The sequence below is a fragment of the Neophocaena asiaeorientalis genome, unplaced genomic scaffold, assembly GCF_003031525.2.
Source record: "Neophocaena asiaeorientalis asiaeorientalis breed wild unplaced genomic scaffold, Neophocaena_asiaeorientalis_V1.1 scaffold39, whole genome shotgun sequence".
NCBI classification, from domain to species: Eukaryota; Metazoa; Chordata; class Mammalia; order Artiodactyla; family Phocoenidae; genus Neophocaena; species Neophocaena asiaeorientalis.
This window is the reverse complement of record NW_020175670.1, coordinates 4119251-4141042: the sequence shown is the minus strand read 5'-3', so window position 1 is coordinate 4141042 and position 21792 is coordinate 4119251. Positions and strand designations below refer to the sequence as shown.

Here is a 21792-nt window from a genome sequence, read left to right as displayed (position 1 = left end):
ATCCCTGTAAGAGGAAGAAATATATCTTGATGAATTCTTACAGCCCAAGTGCTTAACCACCAGCCAGGTGTTCAATAAATAATTGTTGAATAAATAAGTTCTTACAACCTAGTGTTTAGAGCGATTAAAGGTCAAAAAACACCAGAGCCTTGGGACTATATTCCTGAGATGTTGTTTGGCTTTCTTGTGCTCTGGCATGGAGTTATTCTGGGAGCAGTTATAACTAGATATTTATGTGATTTGGGGAGCGAGGAGAAGGGCTTGATTCAGCTCCCTAACCATCCTTTTCCAATAGAAGTCATTTTATCTGTTACAAAGGCTGAGTGACATGCATTAAAAGCTAAGTATGTTAAGTTACCTTCCCCATCCCCCTTTTGAGTCAACAGAAATATTTTGGCAAATCCAGGGAAAGTACGATAACTAAAAGTAACAATTTTTTTGTGGGGGGGCAAGGAAGGGATGTAGAATGGGCAGGAAGAGAAGGAAGGTCTCATACCGGCATTAATAAAGACTTTTCTTAACTACACAACGTGACTATTTTGCTACGTTAAATAAAAAGAATATAAAACCCCAGTCTTCTCTGTCTCGGCAAATATAAACTTTATCCTTCCAGCTGCTCTGGCCAAAAAACTTGCTTTTCCTCCTTTTCTCTCAGACCACACTTCCAATCCATTGGTAAATCTGATCTGCTCTATTTTAAAAAAAAATCCACGTATCAATGTTTATAGCAGTATTATTCACAATAACCAAAAGGTGGAAACATCAACAGATGAATGGATAAACAAAATGTGGCTTATACATATCACGTGCTATCATTCAGCCTTAAAAAGGAATGAGATTCTGGCGCATGCTACAAATAGATGAACCCTGAAGACACTACGCTAAGTGAAATAAGCCAGATACTAAAGGACAAATATTACATGATTCCACTTACAAGGGGTACCTAGAGTAATCAAGTTCAGAGACAGAAAGTAGAATATTGGCTGCCAGGGGTTGGGGGGAAGCAGTAACGGGGAGTTATTGTTTGATGGGTCTAGAGTATCAGGTGGGGAAGATGAAAAAGTTCTGGACGTGGATGGTGGTGATGGATGCACAGCACTGTGAATGAGCTTAATACCACTGAACAGTACACTTAAAAATGGTTAAAATGATAAATAGTAAGTCATATATATGGTATCAAATAAATTTAAAAATTAAAGAGATTCTGGGGCTTCCCTGGTCGCGCAGTGGTTGAGAGTCCGCCTGCCGATGCAGGGGACACGGGTTCGTGCCCCGGTCCGGGAAGATCCCACATGCCGCGGAGCAGCTGGGCCCGTGAGCCATGGCCGCTGAGCCTGAGCGTCTGGAGCCTGTGCAGCGGGAGAGGCCACAGCAGTGAGAGGCCTGCGTACCCCAAAAAAAAAAAAAAAAAAAAAAAAGCAAAAACATCAATTCTTACTGATATGGGAGGTATTTAGAGGAAGAGGCCAAAGCTTCAGCTAGCCAGGTGAGGGAGGGTGCATTGTCTATGACCTGTTTCCTACTTCCCGTTCACCAGCTCATCAGAAAGTGAAGAATAAGAATTTAGGGAAATACTGTGTGGACACACCTTTGTCACCATGGACGTTGCAGAGCCGGGAGGTATCTGAGGGGACATATACTCAATGGTATCTGTCTAAACGGTACAACTAAACAAGTTATAATAAAGCTGCCCTTTTCAGTCACACTCTAACCTTTTTCTGCACTTCGAATTATTTTCCTAGGTTAGATCTCAATCACAAGGAGAAGATGTATTTTTTTTTCTTTTCCCCCGAACAGTTCTCTAATGGAAAAAAGGGATGATTTAATACTGATCCTCTTATTCAGAGACATGGTATGTTTATTTATTCAACTCATTTAAAAAATATTCTCTCATTTTGGTCAAATTTTCCAGTTTTTTTTCCCATTAACCATACACACATCTGGCTAAAGTCTCTCCTTGCTGTTGTGAATGAGACCTTTCAAATTTTTTGGGTAGGAGGGCTATTTATCTTTGAGATTTAGGGCTTTTCCAAGGGAGTTAGCAAGTTTTGGAGAAAACTCCAAAAGCTTATATTACATATAGCTTGTATATACTGTTATGTGCTTCTTAGGATTTGGTTGGGTGTGGTGTCCAAGAGTTTAATTAAATCTGAGTTTAATTGTTCTTTCTGGCTCTGGCTTCTTTGAAACATTCTGGTAGAGCAACTCTTCAGAGATGATCTGTACTGTGATGTGGTTTTGTGACCCTCAGAACCCACAGCTCCCACTTTTCTTTTGTTTCAGAGCCATCTACCAAGTTATGAGATCATTTAACTTCTCTTGCTTCCTCCTATGTTTCAGTTAACACTTCTGGTCTCCTCTGGAAGCATCTTCTTCATGAAATCATTTTCATCAAAAGAAAAAAAAAATCAGTGCTCACCTTCAGGTATGCAGGTATTATTTCTTTTCATATAAACTTTCTGGATCTTTCCCACCAAGTTGTGGCTCTTCCCTCCCTACTGCTCCCCAATGCTTCGTCTCTGCTGTATCAGCTGAATGTTTCTTTGGAAAAGGTAGACTCTCTTGCTGTATTTCACTTTCAGTCCCATCTCATCCCACCGCAGTTACCCACATGGTATCTCCTCCTCCAGCTCCCTTTCTCAGGGGACTGGGGAGGCTGACTCACTGAGCCTGAGATACAGTGATACTCTTCAGTACCCTGAAAGCTGAAATCCACAAGGTTAACATCTATATTTTAATGGCAAAATATCAACGTTATATACACAGAATGCTTTTAACTGCATCGAAATTGTGCCTTCTCCTGGCAACACTGCCACTGATGTATGGAAACGACATCAGATAATCAAAATCAACTCTGCTTTCAGATAATATATTATTATGTTATTTGAATGTAAACTTGCAAAGGTTTCTTAAAGTGTCTTTGTGACCAAAGCCTGGGAAACACCATGGCGTGACAGAGATTTCCAAGTTGTGGGAGCCTTTCCCAGAAATGTAACCCTTTCTGTCTGAATTCGTTATGGTACCTGGGCATGGAGTTGAACTCAGAGGTACATAAGCATAACTGGGTCAACACTAAGCGGTGAACTTCGCACTTTAACCAGAGAGAAATTTCAAGCTCATGCGAACTTTGGCTTGAAGAGGTGAACTTCCACTGAAAGTCTTCAGTGGCTACACATCTTGGGTAGTGAGGCTCAAAACGTCCCTCAGATAAAACCCAAAGACAGAGGAATACCCATGCCAAGCTCTATGGTCTGGAGCTTATCACTGAGAAAGGTCTTTGATGTCTTATTTTAGCGCAACAGAATTCTTGCAAATTTTCAATTATATTATGTGATACATATTCATGCCAAAATATAAAAAATGTTCTTCATCACTCACTAGCTTATCACTAGCATTTATATATCATGTCCTCTGACCTGAATCTGTATTCTATGGCCTCAAGGTACCTTCTGGAATACTATGTATTTCATAAGGAATTGCAATCTGCCACAGCTTAATGTAATGATGTAAATACATTCGGGTAACTTTCTGTGACCTGGTCTTGGCTACACTTTTCAGTTCCAGCTCCCTCAGGAACCCCAACTTCCCTCTGCTTGGGCTGCTCTCTAGCTGGAAGGCCCTTCTTTCTCTTGGCTTCCTGCACAGTGTGGGGGATAGCAGTACCAAGAAACCTTTCTAAACTCTCCGAACTGTAGCCTGGGGGTTGAGTGCCCTCTCCTCTGCTAGCCCCTGCGAGTCCTGATCAAAATAACTAGCGTCTTACATTCTAATGATCTGTTGGTTTACTCACGACTCAAGCTCCTCAGAAGGACTCTCTTTTTTCAACTTTTGATCCACTGACACCCAGTATAGGTCCTGACACAAGGCACTCCATAAATCTCAGCTGAATTGAGCTAAATTGGACTCTTATATGGGATGAATTATTACTTTCTCCATAAAAGTAGATAGAGCAGAACACCCAGAAAATAACTAAGGAGAAGGGTGTTTTGGATAAACCCCAATATGTTTGCAATTATACCAGAAGCTCTTGATTACTCAGAGACAAAGAAAACCCTTGGCTTGGATTATCCCAAACAAACAAAAGTCTTAGAAAATATGCAAATTGTTCCAAACAAAGAAAATCTTAGAAAATATGCAAATCAGATGCCAGTTCACAGCGTTTATGTGCTCTTTTTCCCCTCGGACATTCCTGGGTGGTGGTGAGGAAATGAAGGCGGCATGATCACCCTGCGGGACTAAGAGCCAATATTCAATCTAGTTGAATGATGCAAAAAACAACCTTTGCATCTCCACCCTCTGGAAATAAATGATTAAAAGAGATGTTCAGAGGAAAAGGAGGAAGAGCTAGTTGGGACCTAGATCAATCAGAAGTTAACTTTTTTTTTAAAGAAAAATTTGACTGTGTATCAATATATACTGAGAATTGAACATGCAAAATAGTCCTTATAAAAAGGAATCAAGAGCACTAGAAAATGTATGGCTCTGAAACTTTATTTTCTAGGGATATAGTTCCCAGAATAGTAAAAGTAATTAAGAACAGAATTTGTTTTGCTTTGTTTTATTTTAATCTTCTTTATTGTGCTATTTAAAAAACTTAAAAAAGTACCAGAAAAATGAGGACATAATTAGTAACAAAATGTTCTTTTTTATTATGAGAATTATAATTTTAAAATGTTCTGATGTTACTGGAGAAGTTGTATAAGATAGGGCACCTTATCTCAATATGTTTACTTGTTATATCATTCTTACAAGTTTTGATAATTTTGTGATGCCTCTGTATTTTATCTTCTCAAAAACCATCTCATAAAGCATCAATTCTTTGATTACTAGTAATTCAATCTGTGAAACATAATGACCTATATTTCAGATTGTAGGAAGTTTTTTTCTTTAAAAAATTTATTTTCCTGCTTTATTGAGATATAATTGATGTATAACATTACATAAGTTTAAGGTGTGCAATGTGTTGATTTGATATATTTATATATTGCAAAATGATTACCACCGTAATATTAACTAACACCTCCATTCCGTCATCTAATTACCATCTGTTTTAGGAAATTATATTTTAAAAACTCAAAACTTCAAAATCCATTTACCTATGGAAAGACATATAAAAGCTAATATATGGCTGAGTAATAGTCCATTGTATATATGTGCCACATATAGCTGATTCACTTCGTTGTATGGCAGAAACTAACACAACATTGTAAAGGAATTATACTCCAATAAAGATGTTAAAAAAAAAACCCTAACATATGGCTTATGTAGAAAATTTATTGACTTTCATGGCAGAGACTTCTAGTTGCCTCCCAATATATCTCCTCTCCCCTTCTTAGATGCAACCACTTGAATCTTGGCTGAACACCTTCTCCTCTAGCTCAGACTATGTTCCTCCGGCTCTATTATTGCAGCTAGGTATGGCCATGTGACTAGCTTTTGGCTAATGAGAGCTAAGAGGAAATGTGGTGGGCAATGTCTAGGAAAGAATGTCAGAGAGAAAGGGTTAAGCCTTCTTTCCTTTCTTGTTGGCTGGAATGTTGATAAAATGGCTAGAGCTTAAGCAGCCATTCTGGACTACGAAGAAGGACACGAAAGTTGACAGTGCAGCAAGATAGAAGAAATCTGGTCCTGGATGACTGTGCAGCTGCCATACCAGTCTGGAACTACCTGACACCACTGGACTTTTTTTCACATGAGAGAGAAATGTTTCTATCTTGTTTAATCCACAGTTACTTCTTTTTTTAACGTAAAAAAATATGCCATAAAATAACTTGCTTTGCATGATACATGCTAGGGAGCCTTAGTGATAACTTGGAACCAAGCAGCTTTTGACCTCATTGATGATCTCTTTTCCTTACCATCTCATGGAACGCAAGAATTGTGTCCAATTGTGAGCTTTATTGAAGTAGATGGCACAGTGACATTCATGGTTTCTTTTATGAGCATTTTTGATTGCTCCCTGGCACGCAACTCAAAAACAAGCTGTACTGGTCTTATGAGCCAGAGTACTGTGCTTATAGGGGTGATACGCTTTCTGCCCATCTCACCGGCTCCATCTCATAGCACTCTTTCCCACTCTCTCTGCTCCAGCTACACTGACATTTTATTTTAGTCTTTGAATCTACCAGGCTCATTCCTGCCTCCGAGCTTGGGCACGGGCTGTTCCTTCAGCCCTAAAATGTTCTTCTTCACATGGAGGTATCTCCACATCATTGGAGTTTCTGCTTAATCATCTGTTCTCCAAAAACACCTTCCTGGAGCAGCCATTACATTCCTGTCCCTTACTATATCATCCTGTTTTCTTCCTATCACTTTGTGAAATTATCTTTAGTCGTTCAACATTTAGTCATTTGTCAACAGACTTTAGTGACTGTTTCTCCCTCTCCTTGCTTCTCTCAACCTGAATGCTAATGGGTATCTTGTCTAATTAACCCATTACCTTGACACAGCGCCTAGAGCCGATTAAGCGCTCGATAAATAATTACGGAATGAACGAACGCGAGAATGCACTGACTCTAGAGAACAGCCAAAGTTCTGCCGTACTAAGAGCAGCTTTGCTCAGCTTTCCATGCCTTGTTCACTGCCATGGCACTTGGGGTGCACATCATCCCTCACATTTATGACGTCAACAGCTCATCAATAAAAAAATGAGATCCTTAAGGGAAGTGACCAATTCTGTTCGCTCTCTGCATCCTCCACTGCCTAACAAAGAGCCCGGAACACACATACACTAGAGACTCAATATATATTTGCTCTGTATGGTAGGAAAGGGTGCTGTGTCTACAAAAAGCAATGCCAGCTCTCACAGTGACTCTAAAGAGAGCTTTAAACTTTAAACTTTAAAATGTGTGCCAGTGTCCTGATTGGCCATTACATTTGTCACATCCATGTCTCTTTTTGCTTCTCAGTGTTTCTACAAGGCTTCTCTTTACAAAATGGGCTTGGAAGTGGCCACGCAGCCAGCTTCTTTAAGACCCGTGATGGTGTGCCTGTCTCATTCACTGTCAGGGCCCTGACCAATGGCATGTTTTACTGGATGGGATCCCAACTGTTGGCTCATTGAAGAGCATCTGACAGAGTTTAGGGTTCTTGTTCCCCCCAGGCTACTTGGCTAAACCCAGTAATCTTGCATGAAACTCCTTCATATCGTAACACTGCTCCACCCTATCCGCAAGGCCTGGTCTTGTGACCAATAAATTATTACATGCTATCTAGGTAATTAAAAGCTGAGAGATGAATAAGGACTATTTTAAACCAGGAAATTCCTCATATGCAAAGTAATTCATTATGCTGGTAAAATGGGCAACAGCACAACTTAGGAAAATCGTACCACTAATGTGGTTTATTAATACCTTTCCTACAGGGGTGACACTAAAAGGGTTCAACAAAGATTTTTATTGTTTTTCAGAGAGACTTTACTAACCTCAATCAAGAGATCTGAAATTCTGTAAAACACATGCTCGTTCCCTAACTTCAATTTCCTTCAGTAGTTTTATAGATCCCTCAGGCCAGGGAGAGCAGAACCAGATGCGCTTGGGAAGACTTTACAGTGTGTGTCTGCAATGCCGCGATACATTGAAAAGCTCTGCCGATACTAAGCTTCTGGTATAAATCGTGATATGAAATGATCCTTGATGTAGCGTGCTTTTTACTTTGTAATCTGGTATACTAATCACAGGGCATAAAATATTTTCTTCTGGAAATTCAAAAAATACCCAGTAACATCATCTAGAGAAGTTGGAAAAAGCAGGCCAGCATATGTTTATATAACATAGCACTTCTCCCCAGGGCCTACCTTGCCCCATAAATTGTGGTACTGGTGTGAAAAAATACAAGTCAGGTCTGAAGAAAAAAAAAAGGCCTCCTCTTAAATCACAACCATATTTGTGAGAGGAAAGGAAGACAGAGACAAATTTAAAGTTGCAGTCAAGCTTGTCACGCTCTTTTCTTTTTATTTTCCTTTCCTAAATAATTTCTTATTGTCGCATTTTCCACCTTTGTAGAATCCACTCTCCCCCTACCCTGATGTCATAATTCTTTTTTAATTGTTAAATAGTTCAGTCATTTGCAGTACTGGGATACTTGTTAATCATTATCATTTGAATCATTATTAGGGGCAGAGATGTAGAATTACTGTAATGGAAACAACACTATAGGAAGGAATGTTTCCCAAGTGGCAACACCCTGCCCACCAACTGAGAACAGCCCTCCCCGGCTCCGTCTGGAGAGACTGCAGTCTGCCCTAAACGCTCAGGTATCTGGGGGATGGATTTCTGGTAACTTCAGGCATGCAGAATGTGCTGAAGGAAGGGGGAAAGAAACGATGCCCAATCAGTGATACAGGCAGCTGAGCACAGCTGAAGATGGAAATATTACATGCAGATAACGGATGGCTTAGTTTACCAACCAGATGGAAGTAAGTACTTACATTGGGGCACTGACACTAAAAGGAATTTATACCTTTGAAGTTGATAAGGCTGGGAGAAAAATGCAGAGGAATGAAAAGGTGAGAGAAGAAATGTAAAAGCGACAGAGAACAGCGTGTATGGTGGTTAAGGGAAAAGACTGGCTGGGTTCCAACAGCAGCTCAGCTACTTACAAGCTGTGTGACCTTGGGAAAATTATTTAACCACTCTGTGTCAGTGAAATGCGTAATAGGAACTACCTCACAGTGTTGTGTTAAATGCTCAGTGTTAAATGACTGAAGACATGAAAAGAACTTATGACAGTGACTGACCCTCAGTAAATGAGGCCCTGCTATCATCTGAGTGGCAACTGTACATTCTCTGATGATGTGGTTTTCAATTTCATATATATATGTATATATATAGTCATCATCGCCAGATTTAATATGAGATGTTAATTGTTCGATCCAATTTTCCTTCCCGGATAAGTTTTTCTTTCCTATCTCTGTCGGTTTTGAAAACATAATACCAGAAGAGGACGGGCCCAATTCCAAACAGAGCTCCTAAAAGTGAGGAGCTCCTGGGAGTGGGTCTGAAATTGGGATAGATATTTGCTGATCTTGTATAGGTCCAACGAGTCAAGGCAGGATCTTCCATGACCCCATGACAGCTGGGGTCATTGTACTGAAGCAGGTACTCCCGTTTAAGCTGGGATCTTACGGCCAGCCACTCGGCTTGTGCCTTCCGGGTTTCCAAATATATACATATATATATATATATATATATATATATATATATATACACACACACACACACACACATTTTTTTAAAAAAATGAGCTGGGTATTACATATGCTGCTATTGTTATTAAGAGGACAAGAGAGGCCAGGATACAAAGTGAGGCAGAATTTCTATAAGTGTGTTGAGGGAGTTAGGTGGGTGTTGAGAAGAGAGAATTAAAAATCTTGGCACTTTTAAAAAGAGACGGGAATCCTTTTATATCTGGTTGAGGGAAATTGATCACGGCCCTGAGTATCCTGGGAAATAGCAGATAAATCAGGGAAATCAATGGAATGCAAGGAAAATGGCTGCAAGGAGAAAAGAAAGCATTCCCATCTGAGAGAAAGGAATAGGAATGGGCTCTGAAGAGAAGGTAGTTACTCAAGATCTGAGAGTAACCAATGGGATTTGAGGAGAAAACCTGGGATGAATTCTCTGAGTCACCTGCTATTGCTCTGCTTATCACAAAGGTTTGTGATATGGATTTAAAAGAAACAAAGAATGCCTGGTACACAATAAATATTGGTTCCCTTCCCTCCCCCTCGTGGTGAGCAAGGATTTTCTTTCAACATATTGAGAGAAATGGCTCTGTCTTCAGATGGGGGCTACAAAGACAAATCAAGGAGATAAATTGGAAATGACTGTAAAATCCTGATCTACATATGAATATGCGTCCAAGCTGAATATAGAAGCATGAGATCCGTACCTGTAAGTTGCCTCACTTGTGTATAGTTTGCACCCTGAGTTCCAGTTGACATTAACTAGAGCAGAATAATCTGTGCCCTTCAACATTTAAGATACTCCTCTGGAGAGAACACAGTGAAGAGAAGTCCACAGAAAATCTGAATCCTGGGAGTTGGAAGCAACTTCGCAGGTGCAGATGAGCAAGGCTCTGCCGAGTAGCACTACTGCCCGATACTGGGGCTGGTTACATGAGACCAGCATTCTGTTCTGCTGCTGGAAAGCGCCATGTTGGGGAACTCTCTGGATGTTAGCAAGATGTTCTTATCTGAGCTGAACTCTGCCTCTATGTCACCTCTACTCTATCATTTCTCACATGTTTGTGCAAAACAAGACGCAGACGTAGAGAATGGACTTGAGGACACGGGGAAGGGGAAGGGGAAGCTGGGAGGAAGTGAGAGAGTGGCATGGACACATATACACTACCACATGTAAAATCCATAGCTAGTGGGAAGCAGCCGCATAGCACAGGGAGATCAGCTCGGTGCTTTGTGACCACCTAGAGGGGTGGGATAGGGAGGGGGGGAGGGAGGGAGACGCAGGAGGGGAGAGATATGGAGATATATGTATATCTATAGCTGATTCACTTTGTTATACAGCAGAAACTGACACACCACTGTAAAGCAATTATACTCCAATAAAGATGTTAAAAAAAAAAACCACCAACAGCAAGCAAGGAAAACAAACTTACTTCACGATCCTTTACTAAACATTTATGGGGCACTAGGAGCCTGAGGCCATTATGTCAGAGCAACCAGTAAAGACACGAAGCGGCAGTGGACACGTGAGGAGGAGGGTGATCATTCTGGCACAGCGGCTAGGGTGTAGAGGATGGAGGGAGGAAGACCAGGACCACCGACATGTCCACAGGGGGAAGAGGCGTGGGGGAACCAGTGCTGTCAGGAAAAAGAAAACAGAGATTCCCTCGTCCACACAAATCCTTGAAATACCTGCCACGAGGGGCAGTCCCTTCAGACTTCTAATTTCCAGATTATACACCGCAGAATCCTTTGAATAACTATGATCAGAGAAGCAGCGCCAGGCAGTGTATAAGGTAGCTGACCCTGGGACCACACAGCTAAGTCAAAGCGTACCTCTGTCATTTAGTACCAGTGGGGTATCAGATGAGGTACTTAACTTCTCTATGCCTCTGTTTTCTCACCTGTAAAACAGGTATGGTAACAAGTTTGCTGGGAGGATCCAGTGAGCTGAAGACAAGCACGTCCTGAAGGTCATGGCCAACACGACGGCATCCACCTTGACTTCTTCTCCTCTCACTCCTCACATCCAATCTGTCAGCAAATCCTATTAACGCTACTTTCAAACTAGATTCAGACTCTGACCACTTTCACCACTGCCACCCTCCTGGCCCAAGCCACCATTACCTCTGGCCTGGGTTACTGCAATGATCTCCTAAGTAGTTCATAACACAGCAGTCATAGTCCTGCTCTGAGAACATAAGTCAGATCATGACACGCCTCTCTCAAGGCCCTCCAATGGCTCTTTATTTGACTGTGAGTAAAAGCCACAAGGCGCTATGGGAAGCAATGGAAATCATGGTTCTCGGTTTCTCCCGCCTGCTGTGTTCTCTACGGCACTTACATCGGTCTATATATTTCACTTAATTATTTTATTTGCCTGTCTCCTTTCAGTAGAAAGTTGAGAAGGTCATGGATTTTTGTTTATTTATTCACTAATGAATCCACAGTGCCTGACCCACAGAAGAATCTCAACAAGTAATTGTTAAATCGATTGAATGAGTGCACATCAAGTACTTAAACTGTTCAATATACCTTAGGTATTTTTGGTGTTACTTTTCCCCAGATCTTGGTTGTCTTTTTGAAGAACTTCTCTATTGTGTGAATGCTTTTTAAAACCACACAGTACCTCATCCTCCAAAATATCACCTGAACCAGGATGGGGGGAATGGGGCTGCTATTTTCGGTCTTGCCTACCCATCTCTATTAATGCTGTATTAAGCTGGGTGCCCTTATTACGCCTTTAGACAACCCAAACATACGGACATATTTAATTATTTAGTTTTGGAAGGCACTGCTGGCAAACCAATACAGGGAAACACTGGAGTCCTAGGGGTATGGTCCTTGGATTAGACACTCATGGCCCTGGTGGTGGTGACAGAAAGTTGCCTTCACCACACCAGGAATGCTTTGCAATAGCGTTATGTTCTGGGGGATACCTTGTGCTGTTTAATTACACGGACTACATAAAACATGTCAGGTCCGGAAATGCTAATATTTGTACTTATCCTGGTGTTATTTACAACACTGTATTACTACATGTACTATATAATAATATACATGTAAAATATAATAGTATATTGCTATGAAAGTTAACAGATGAACAGGTAGGTTTTATTCAGGATGGTTGGCCAATTATATACATACATACATATATATATATATATACACACACATACCGATATAACTATTGGCACATAAATGAATGTTTCACATATATGTATGTGGCTATATTCGTGACTGAAACATAGAATTTTAAGATTAAAAAATGTAAATCTAAGGGTAGTTACCTCTTTCTGAAATTAACTGGATTGTAATAGAACTAGTGACTATGCACAATAAAAATGTTCAAAAATTGAGTACTGCCACAACATTTTTGGGTCCTGAAACCCTGGTGCCTAGGAAACAGTAAACGTAGACTATCACTCCTTGGGAATGTGAGTGGCGTTCTTGTTATCTTCCTTTTTTGCAGTTGTTGTGAGGCTCATTTACACACACATGCATACCAAGATGCTTTGCAAACGGTAAGTACTAAATAAATTTAAATTATTATTCTTTTCTTTAAATACATTAAACAGATTTACATTTTGGACAACCAGCCAAGCCTACAGCTGAATTAATCCATTCTTCCTACTTTCGATGGAGCACCAGCTATTTAAACATTATATTCAAAGTATCAGTAGCAATAAAACAACAAGAAAAAGAAGCCGTGTTAGCACTTCGCACTGTATATGAAGTGAACAGAAATGTGATGGGGTACTGACATCCATTTCACTTTGAATTAAACACAGCATCACCGCAAATCTCAAGAGATGATATTAAGTTTTGTGTTTGGGTAATACCAGGAATTCTACAGGCAAGGGTAGAATTATATTTGGTTGGCTAAAAGCCAGTCAAACTTCACACTTGTCCTAGAAGTAGGTGGTCAAAAACTCTGTTCTTGTCTTCAAAGCGATTGGCTACAGCTGCTCAAACTATCTCGATTTCAAAATCTTTTGTGTCACTCATTTTGAAAATAAAATATTCGGACATGAGGTAAAATGAGGTCTAATGAAAAAGATATTAAGTTAGAATTGACCTTGGGGGGAAAGCAGGTCGAATCGGACAGTGCACATCAAATAAAAACAAAGAATAGACTTGGAATTTCCAAGTGGCATCAGCAGACATAAACAGTCTTTGATTTTATTTCTTCAGGAAAAAAGGACTCAAACCAAGGGAAGGAGGTGATGCATTCACAGCTTTCTCTCTGTTCTCCTCAAAATACATGCTGTAAAATTTCTCAAGTTCACAGTACATGTTTCAGAAGAAGCCTTCCCTTTGGGTGGAAGGAAGTACATGCTCCTTGATATGTCTGGTTTTGCTGTAATAGTATGTAATGCCTTTCTCTAATAAATTTAACCACAAAATTGTTTTTTTAATGTGCCTGCATTCTGCTAATTTATAAAAAGCAGGATGCTGTCAGATAAAATTTCATGAACATGATCTATAAACCAGACTGTCAAAAGTGAAAGGTACTCAGGCAGTACTTAGGGAAACAAATAATGGAAACCCCTGGAAAGGTTTCCTGTGACTGCAGGAAAACAATGTACTGTAACGGAGCTCACATTACCTTGATTTGCAAGTTACTGTGAGGTCACAGGAAATCCTGAAATGTTTTCCACATTTTCTTTTATACATTTTATGTCAAATTTCCTGCAATTGAAATCATACACCCTCCTACTGCTGGAATCTCTTCTGAACGAAAGGAGATCTTGTGACACTCCCCCACGAACACCTAATAACTCAGTTCCTACCAGTGTAACAAGAAAGTGACAGATGGAATTGAAAGTGGACCATGATAAGGCTGAAATGTCAGATATCCTAACTCTTTCAAAATGAAAACCGAACTGATGTCATTAAGACAACTCTAAAAGTGCATTTAATCTAGTGACAGTAGCCTTTTCTTTAGAATAAGAGATAACAAAAAAAAAAGACAGACTGTCCCAAGACATAAGCTCACCATTTCTCCAAATCTCTTGTTCAAAAAGTATGCATGGATTGATGGTCTAATTTTAAAATGGCATCCTCTATATGGATATTCTTTTTTTTGCGGTACGCAGGCCTCTCACTGTTGTGGCCTCTCCTGTTGCGGAGCACAGGATCCGGACGCGCAGGCTCAGCGGCCATGGCTCACAGGCCTAGCCGCTCCACGGCATGTGGGATGTTCCCAGACCGGGGCACGAACCCATATCCCCTACATCGGCAGTGGACTCCCAACCACTGTGCCACCAGGGAAGCCCTATATGGATATTCTTAACATGAGTCAAGCTCCCGACAACCACATTTTATTAACCCAGCTATGCTTACGAAAGGGTAAGTCAGATTTAAGTAAAACGTCCAAGTTTAAAATATTCTCTCAATTTTTATTCTCACAGCTGTGGAGTTTAAAAATAGCTTTTAAAATTGACGAATACTATTTTAGTATAAACCCAAGCCAAGTAATTATGGCTCATTAGGGTTTGTTAGATCATGAGTGATTAGGATACATTACCTCTCCTGACATATCAGGGGCCATGGGGACAGCAGGCCACAGAGATGAGTAGATTCCAAAAAACACCACCCAGAGTGCGATGCTGCCCCAGATCGCTATGTGGCTGAACTGTGAAGGAAGAGAATCTGAGTTAAAGGACTATCAGGTAGATGGAGGACTCCCACACTGATGAAGCTTTCACAGATTTCCTTATTAATTTTTTTACTACATCCATAAGATATTACCTATGGCAATTATTAACTAAATAATCGCATGTTTTAATTGGATCTTTCATTAAACACTCATCTCTTCCACATGGGTTAAAATGCTGGTGGTACTGGCATGTAGAACCATTCCTTCTCTACCCCTTTGGCGGGTCTCACCTTTCACTCTTACCTTTTTTTATCCGCTACCATCTTTAAGCCTCCTTAGTTTTTTTTCCAAATGCTCTCACTGAAAGATGCTAAGACACTTGTATGAATATTAATCTCTGTGTTGATAACTGTCAAATCCAAATTTCTTGTGCCCATCTTTCCCTTGAGCATCTAACTTTCTTTTTATTTATTGGGTCTCTCTACCTGGATGTGAATATACTTCAGTACTAACATATCTAAAATGGAACTTGTTTTATTCAGACTGGATATCTACAAATGTCTGAGGACAAATCTTTCTCTGATATTTTTGGTCTTCAGAATCATTTTCCAATGAGTTTTCTGCCAGTCTTGTGACACACTCTACTAAGAAAAGATTCCTAGTCAATAAGTTTGAAGGCTTCCTCCCGTCCAGGGATATTTACAATGTACAACAATATATTAAGGGCTCTTGAGAAGTCTTGTGGTAAATAAACTTATTTAAGTTTTACTCAGTGTTTCCACACTAGAGTCTCCAGTTCCCCCCAGTCCATTCCTGACTGCTCCCCCCCCCACTATAATTAACAACCTGTGGAACTAGGGTAAAGGGACACATGCAGTTAGAACGAAAAACAACAACAAAAATTAGTGATGACACATAAGTAAATGTGATATTCCTTGGTTGTGACTAAAGATTCTCTTACCCAGGTCCAATATGATGTCTCCAATCCAGCTTTCAAACACACAGTTATCACCACAAACTAAAGCAGAAGGGAAATGTTATTTTATTTCATAAATATGATCGTTCATCAAATTGGACTGGTAGATTATTCACAGCTTGACTTGTACGTCCAACAAGCAAAGAAACAAGTGAGTTAGCTGGGTGGCTGAACATCACGATCACGACCGGCTGGAACTGCCATTGACAGCATCACATTCCTGACTCCCTTCCCTGCCTCCCCCTCACCCTCACTGGCTGACAGTCCAGCCATGAGCTTCTGAGCATGGGCCTGGCTACTTCGTGTACAATTCATGAATAGTGATGGAGAATCATCTATAGTAATCTTGGGTTTCTAAGCCTGCTTTAATTTTATTTTTTATCAACTGTACTACTTAAAGCCTCCATTTTCTAAATTTTAAAGATAAATTGTAAAAGTAATGTAACTGGATATTTAGACATCTGAACACTTACTCTGTAACTTTACTTACCTGAAACCCTGCAGAGTAGAATGTAAGAGCCTGTTACATCTCCATGCTGTACACACCCACTGTCACTGGTGCCCATGCTACTAATTCTAAAGTACGGGGACCCGGGTTTAATGAACTGTGCTGTGTTTTCCATAGGATAGCATAATGGCTCAATGGAGTCAGACTATATTGCCCTGGATTCAGACTATTTGTGCTCAAGACTCCATCGTTTATTAACTGTTCTGATAAGGCACAAGGCAAATTACTTGACCTCTCTGTGTCTCAGCTCCTTCATCTGTAAACTGGGACTGATAAAGCTTACCTACTCTATAGGTAAAACACCAAGAACAGTGCTTAGCACTGCAGCATTATGTATTATTATCTATTTATAATCAAAACTATTAAATACTGTTAGTAGCCAAAGGAATTTGGGGCCCTTTCAGTAGTTTGCCGGGATGGAAGAGTGACGCTTGCCTAGCACTGGTGATCAGCGGTGAGAGCTTCAAGGGCGCAGTCCTACTTTTGGGCACTGTTAAGGGTTTGTACACAGTATTAGATGCTTTCCAGTGGCGTCATAAAGTCAGGACAAAGTGAAGCATTTGAGCTTTCTCAGCGGGATATCTAATAGCAATTTAGGATAAATATCTGTAGAAATAAAACTCTTGTTAAAATTTAAGTGTTTAATTTAAGCTATATAAAAAATTCTAAAACAAGAGAGAGATTTTGACACAAAGTTAAAGAAACACTCTGTCTTAAGCCCTGGATACTTTAAAGTCCCTCAGAGACATCTATGACATCTACTTTATTTCTAAACTTAGTCCATCAAGTATTATTTCTGTTTTGCACTCATGTTGTACGAGAACAAACCACTAGCCCCCGAAATGTGTTTCCCCCCCTTTTTTTTTTTACTACTTCATTGAGGTCAATGGAAAGGAGAGCCTCGATTTGCCAAAAACCTTAATCCCTCTGTTACTTACTGGTCTTAACTTCCTATTATTCAGTTATTTAAACATTGTATTATAGTTTTTCCACTGAGTCAGCCGTACCAATGGCCACTTAGTATTTAGGACAGCGCACTGCCCCCACTTGGGGGCCACGGAGAGGAAAGGACACTGGCTGGAGAGTTCAGAGTTCAAGGTTGGAGTAAACTTTTATTAGAGACTAACTGTGTGACCTTGAGCATTTGCATCCAAGTGGAGCTTCTGACCTTAGAGGGAAAAATGGTCTTAAAAGCTTTTTTGGTTCTTTAATGGCAGGGTGCAGCTCACACTTAACTGTGCATCCTCCGTAAGTGTCTGACATAGTGACTTAACACAGCGAGGTCCATGCCTTGCGTGGGTTAAACATTGCAAAAGAGTGGAGATTTCTCTCCCAACTTTTTTTCATTAAGTTCTAGAATAATTATTGGTTAAACACCCAAGTAGAATGCTACTATTTGCCATAAATTTAGGAAAGCAAAAAAAATATGAACAAGGGCAGTAAAATAAAACTGAGGAAGAAGGGACAAGGAAGAGAAAAAGGGAAAGTGAGGCAATAAGTGTAAAGAAGGAATATTGAAAATAAGAGCAACCAAAGGCCTATAAAGTCAGTGAGCCTAAATGACATTTTTATACCCTAATATAAAATAATCTCTTACTAGTCGAAACATCTCATTTCATTTTTAAGAGGAAGTGTAAACAACCCCTAAATCCAGAAATGCACACATTTAAATTTAAAAATGAGCTCGTATGAAAATTCAATTTTATACGCAAATGAGACAAACGTTCCACACTCACAGTGTAAACGAAGTTTCCCAACAGCAGGTAATCAGAGGTCTTCCCATTTCCAAATACAGTACCTGCACGAAAAGAAGAGAGACTTGCTAGAACTGAAAATAATTGAGGTCCTTTCAGAATCCTTTCAAAGACAAGTCAATTTAGGAGTGCTGAACAAAAGAAGGGGAACCAAGAGCCATACAATGGACCCAGAAACGAGGCTAATTTAACAAAACACTGTATGAAGTCTCATAAAGTTGCTTAACATGGGTCACCAATGAAAATCAAATTTCCAACAGTCAACATGAAGAAGGAAACTGGACTTATTAACCAATTCTCAGGGTTCGTGAGATTAAAAAAAAAAAAAATCATTCAAGTGGAGCTTAATGCTATGGGCAGTAAGACAGAAGGCATTCTGAACCCTTAGAAAAGAACTTTGTTAACAGTATAGATGAGGGCTTTAGGGAGCCTTCTTACTATCTCTCACAGTTGTTGGCATTGGACCAAAAGAGCAACTTACAGAGGGCTGGGGAGCACCCATATAACTCCAGGCACATGGCTCTTTGAGGATCTGGCTGAATTCAGGGGTACATCTAAAGGTATTCTGTTTTTCTAGCAATGACTAACAAACGTGGCTTTAGATGAAGGGAGTGGTACTGACAAACCAAAATCACTATTACTGATTAAAAAAATCAAATAAAAAATTAAAAAAATAACAATAATTTAATCATTGGTACCATTGAAAAATGTAAAACCCATGGTATGTGTCATACAGTAGTTTACTTACGCACATATTTGACAATAGCTATTCAAAGCCTAATATGGGAGTACAAAATATGTTAGAGTAAACTGAGAGGAGACACGGAGCATGGTGCTGGTATGAAGAAACAAGGAGAGCCAGGTGAGCTTTGGACATACAGACCAGGTGAGGTTCTGTTACAAGTTGTGTCATCTTGGTTTATTTATAATCGATCTCCACTGAATTCAGTTTCTTCACTTAAAAGATTGAGTGAAACTCCCTACTTTGGAGGAGCTTTGAGATTACAATAAGTTAAATATATAAAGCACCCAGCCATGCTCCACAGTGTGACCCTGCCTCCCCTCTAAGGTTTTCAGATAAAAGTAGCCACGAAGCGCTGCTTAAGGGGCAGCCCCGAAACCTAGGAGACTACCTTTCTCTATGGAGTATCCCATGATGAAGGACACAGGATCTGACATGCTAACATGTCTTGTGGGTATGTGGTGGACAGACATAAATGCCTGTAATTAATCTGTGAACTTTCATAGAACCAAATTAACAAACTCAAATCTACAAAATAACTGAAAGCATCTTGTGATTACTTCTGGACTTCCATACTTCTGCTATGTGGCACATTGGTTAGATCCCTTAATCAATATAAGCAAGTTATCAAAAATAATCGTAGTTGGGTCCAACTAAACCTTCTAGTCATCACTGGTTTGTCATAAGCTGGAGATTCATTTCAAAATCGAATCGAGGAAAAAAGTTAAAAGCCTGTTGTTGCGTTTATCAGGTCTGGCATTTGGATGATTTAGGTAAATTATTCGTGCTAAAACTTTCCGGTCTCTGGACCCCTTTACACCTTAAAAATTATTAAGAATCCCTCAAAGCTTTTGTTTATGTGGTTTATATCTACCAATATTTACCAAATTAGAAATTAAGACAGAAATTTAAAAAATTTGTATTGATTTACCTAACAGTGATATACCCTATATATGTAACATAAAAACAGATTTTATGAAACATAACTATTCCCCCAAACAAAAAAATTAGTGAGAAAATTGGCACTGTTTTACATTTTTACAATCTCTTTAATGTCCGGGTTAATAGAGCTGGATTCTCATATTGTTTTGGTTGCCATATATGAGGGAAATTGAAATGCACAGAGAGATGGAGTTATAAAGGAGAGAAGTATTTTAGTAATCTTTTCTAATAATTGGGGTTATTCCTTGGTACTACTTTAAAACTCAAGAAGTTTCTTACAGTGGCGGAGATAGTTTCCTAAAGGTTAGTAGCAGTGTAGAATCTGAAACTGTTTTTGATGGGAAGCATGCTATCGTGCATACTGAAGTAGAGATATACTGTTGTACACACAAAACTTACATAATGCTATAAACCCACGTTACAATAAAAAAAAAATACACCTAACCTTAAAAAAAAATCCATTGGTCCATTTTGCATTTTGAATGGATCTTTTACTTATGCACGATTCTGTAACCTCATGGAAGTAGCTGGCTCAGCTCACAACTCAAACAAGCCCCAAGACACTCTACACCTTGATAAAGCTGCTGCATGGTTGGTATGCAGCCGAAGTGCTTTACGCATACTTCCCATTTTGTCACACAGAATATTCATAAGATGTGTATCGAGTTTCAGGATTTAATAAAAGTATTAGGTTTACAGCTTCTTCAAGGGCATTCTTAAGTGAAATAGCTTTTGGGGGTTGTTTTTTTAACGTGGGTGCATGGCAGTGAAGAATGACTACTAATACAATTGTACCCCTGTTTGTGTCAAAGTACCAGCAATTTGACCCACTATTCCTCTTGCATCAGCAATGAAAAAGACAAATAATGTCTTGATAATATACAAAGTTTGAAACTATTAAATTTTGACCTCATTCATGGACCTGAAAAGGTCTTGAGTATTCTCAGGTGACCATATTTTGAGAAACGCTGAAGCAAGTCAATGAATGAATATTTAGCCATACATTACATAGTTATTTCTATTTCTTCTGTACCCCATCCTTTCAAACGCTAAAGAAAACAAAAACTCCTTATGTAAAAATAAAAACAAGACAAAAAAAGCAGAATGTTAAAACACAATTTATGCTATATGTTATTATCTCTTAAGAAGAGAAAGCACATGTTCTCTGGACTTGGCTGGATTTGGGTTCCTCAGACAGCACCCCTTGTGAACTGGTTCTGCTGAGGCTGGCTGGCTTTGGCAGTTCCCCAGACAAATGCAAAGGGAGACTCTTCTGGTGCTGGTCTTCTGGAGCTGGAATTACTTAGGAATTCCTTTCAAACCCTGTCATTGCTTAAGTGTTTTGGATTGGTAAGGTGATGTGGATGCGGCTTGGTTTGAGCTACTTTTGATATTGTTTCTTTTTTTTCTGATTTAGAACACTAAAATAGCAGTTTCATAGATGGACATTCCTAGTTTTTCATACCTACATTGATTTTGTGTTATGAAAATAAACTACCTGGAGAACTTGTCTAAAGTCCTTTATCGTACCCTAGATTTCAACACCTTATGGCTCCCCTAAGTGAAAGCAATCCAAATGTCCATCAACTGATGAATGGATAAACAAAATGTGGTCTATACATACAATGAAATATTATTCACCCATAAAAAGGAATGAAGTACTGATTCACGCTGCAACAATGATGAACTAAGGTCACAAGCTATGATTCCATTTATGTGCAATGTCCAGAATAGGCAAACCACAGAGACAAAAATCAGTGGTTGCCAGGGCTGGGGGAGGGGGAGGGGAAATGAGGAGCGACTGCTCAGGGGAATGGGGTGATGAAAATGTTCTGGCATCAGAAAGTGGGGACATTGGCACAATTCTGTGAACATACTAGAAACCACTGAACTGTACAATTTAAAAGGGTGAATTTTATGGTATGTAAATTTTATCTAAAAAAAATGCTACTGTGATTCTCCTGGCCCACTGGGTCAATATTTTATATTTAATTAGATTTTCTTACCACACTTATTTCTATGGCCTAGAACATGAGAAGTATTCACTGTTGGACTGTCAGAGTAGTTAATAAAGGAATGAGATG

General features: G+C 39.6%; 1 protein-coding gene across 4 annotated transcripts in view; it reads right to left on the bottom strand.

Annotated features, from left to right (window-relative positions):
* The window catches only part of ATP8A1 (ATPase phospholipid transporting 8A1), a 235545-nt gene that overhangs the window by 20314 nt on the left and 193439 nt on the right, over window positions 1-21792 (bottom strand). For all 4 annotated transcript variants that reach the window (XM_024731618.1, XM_024731619.1, XM_024731621.1 and 1 more), the window contains 3 exons: window positions 18007-18068; window positions 15748-15804; window positions 14715-14822 (listed from right to left, as the gene is read on the bottom strand). In XM_024731618.1, the coding sequence (XP_024587386.1) occupies window positions 14715-14822; window positions 15748-15804; window positions 18007-18068 (227 nt within the window). The remainder of the gene's footprint in view (window positions 1-14714; window positions 14823-15747; window positions 15805-18006; window positions 18069-21792) is intronic.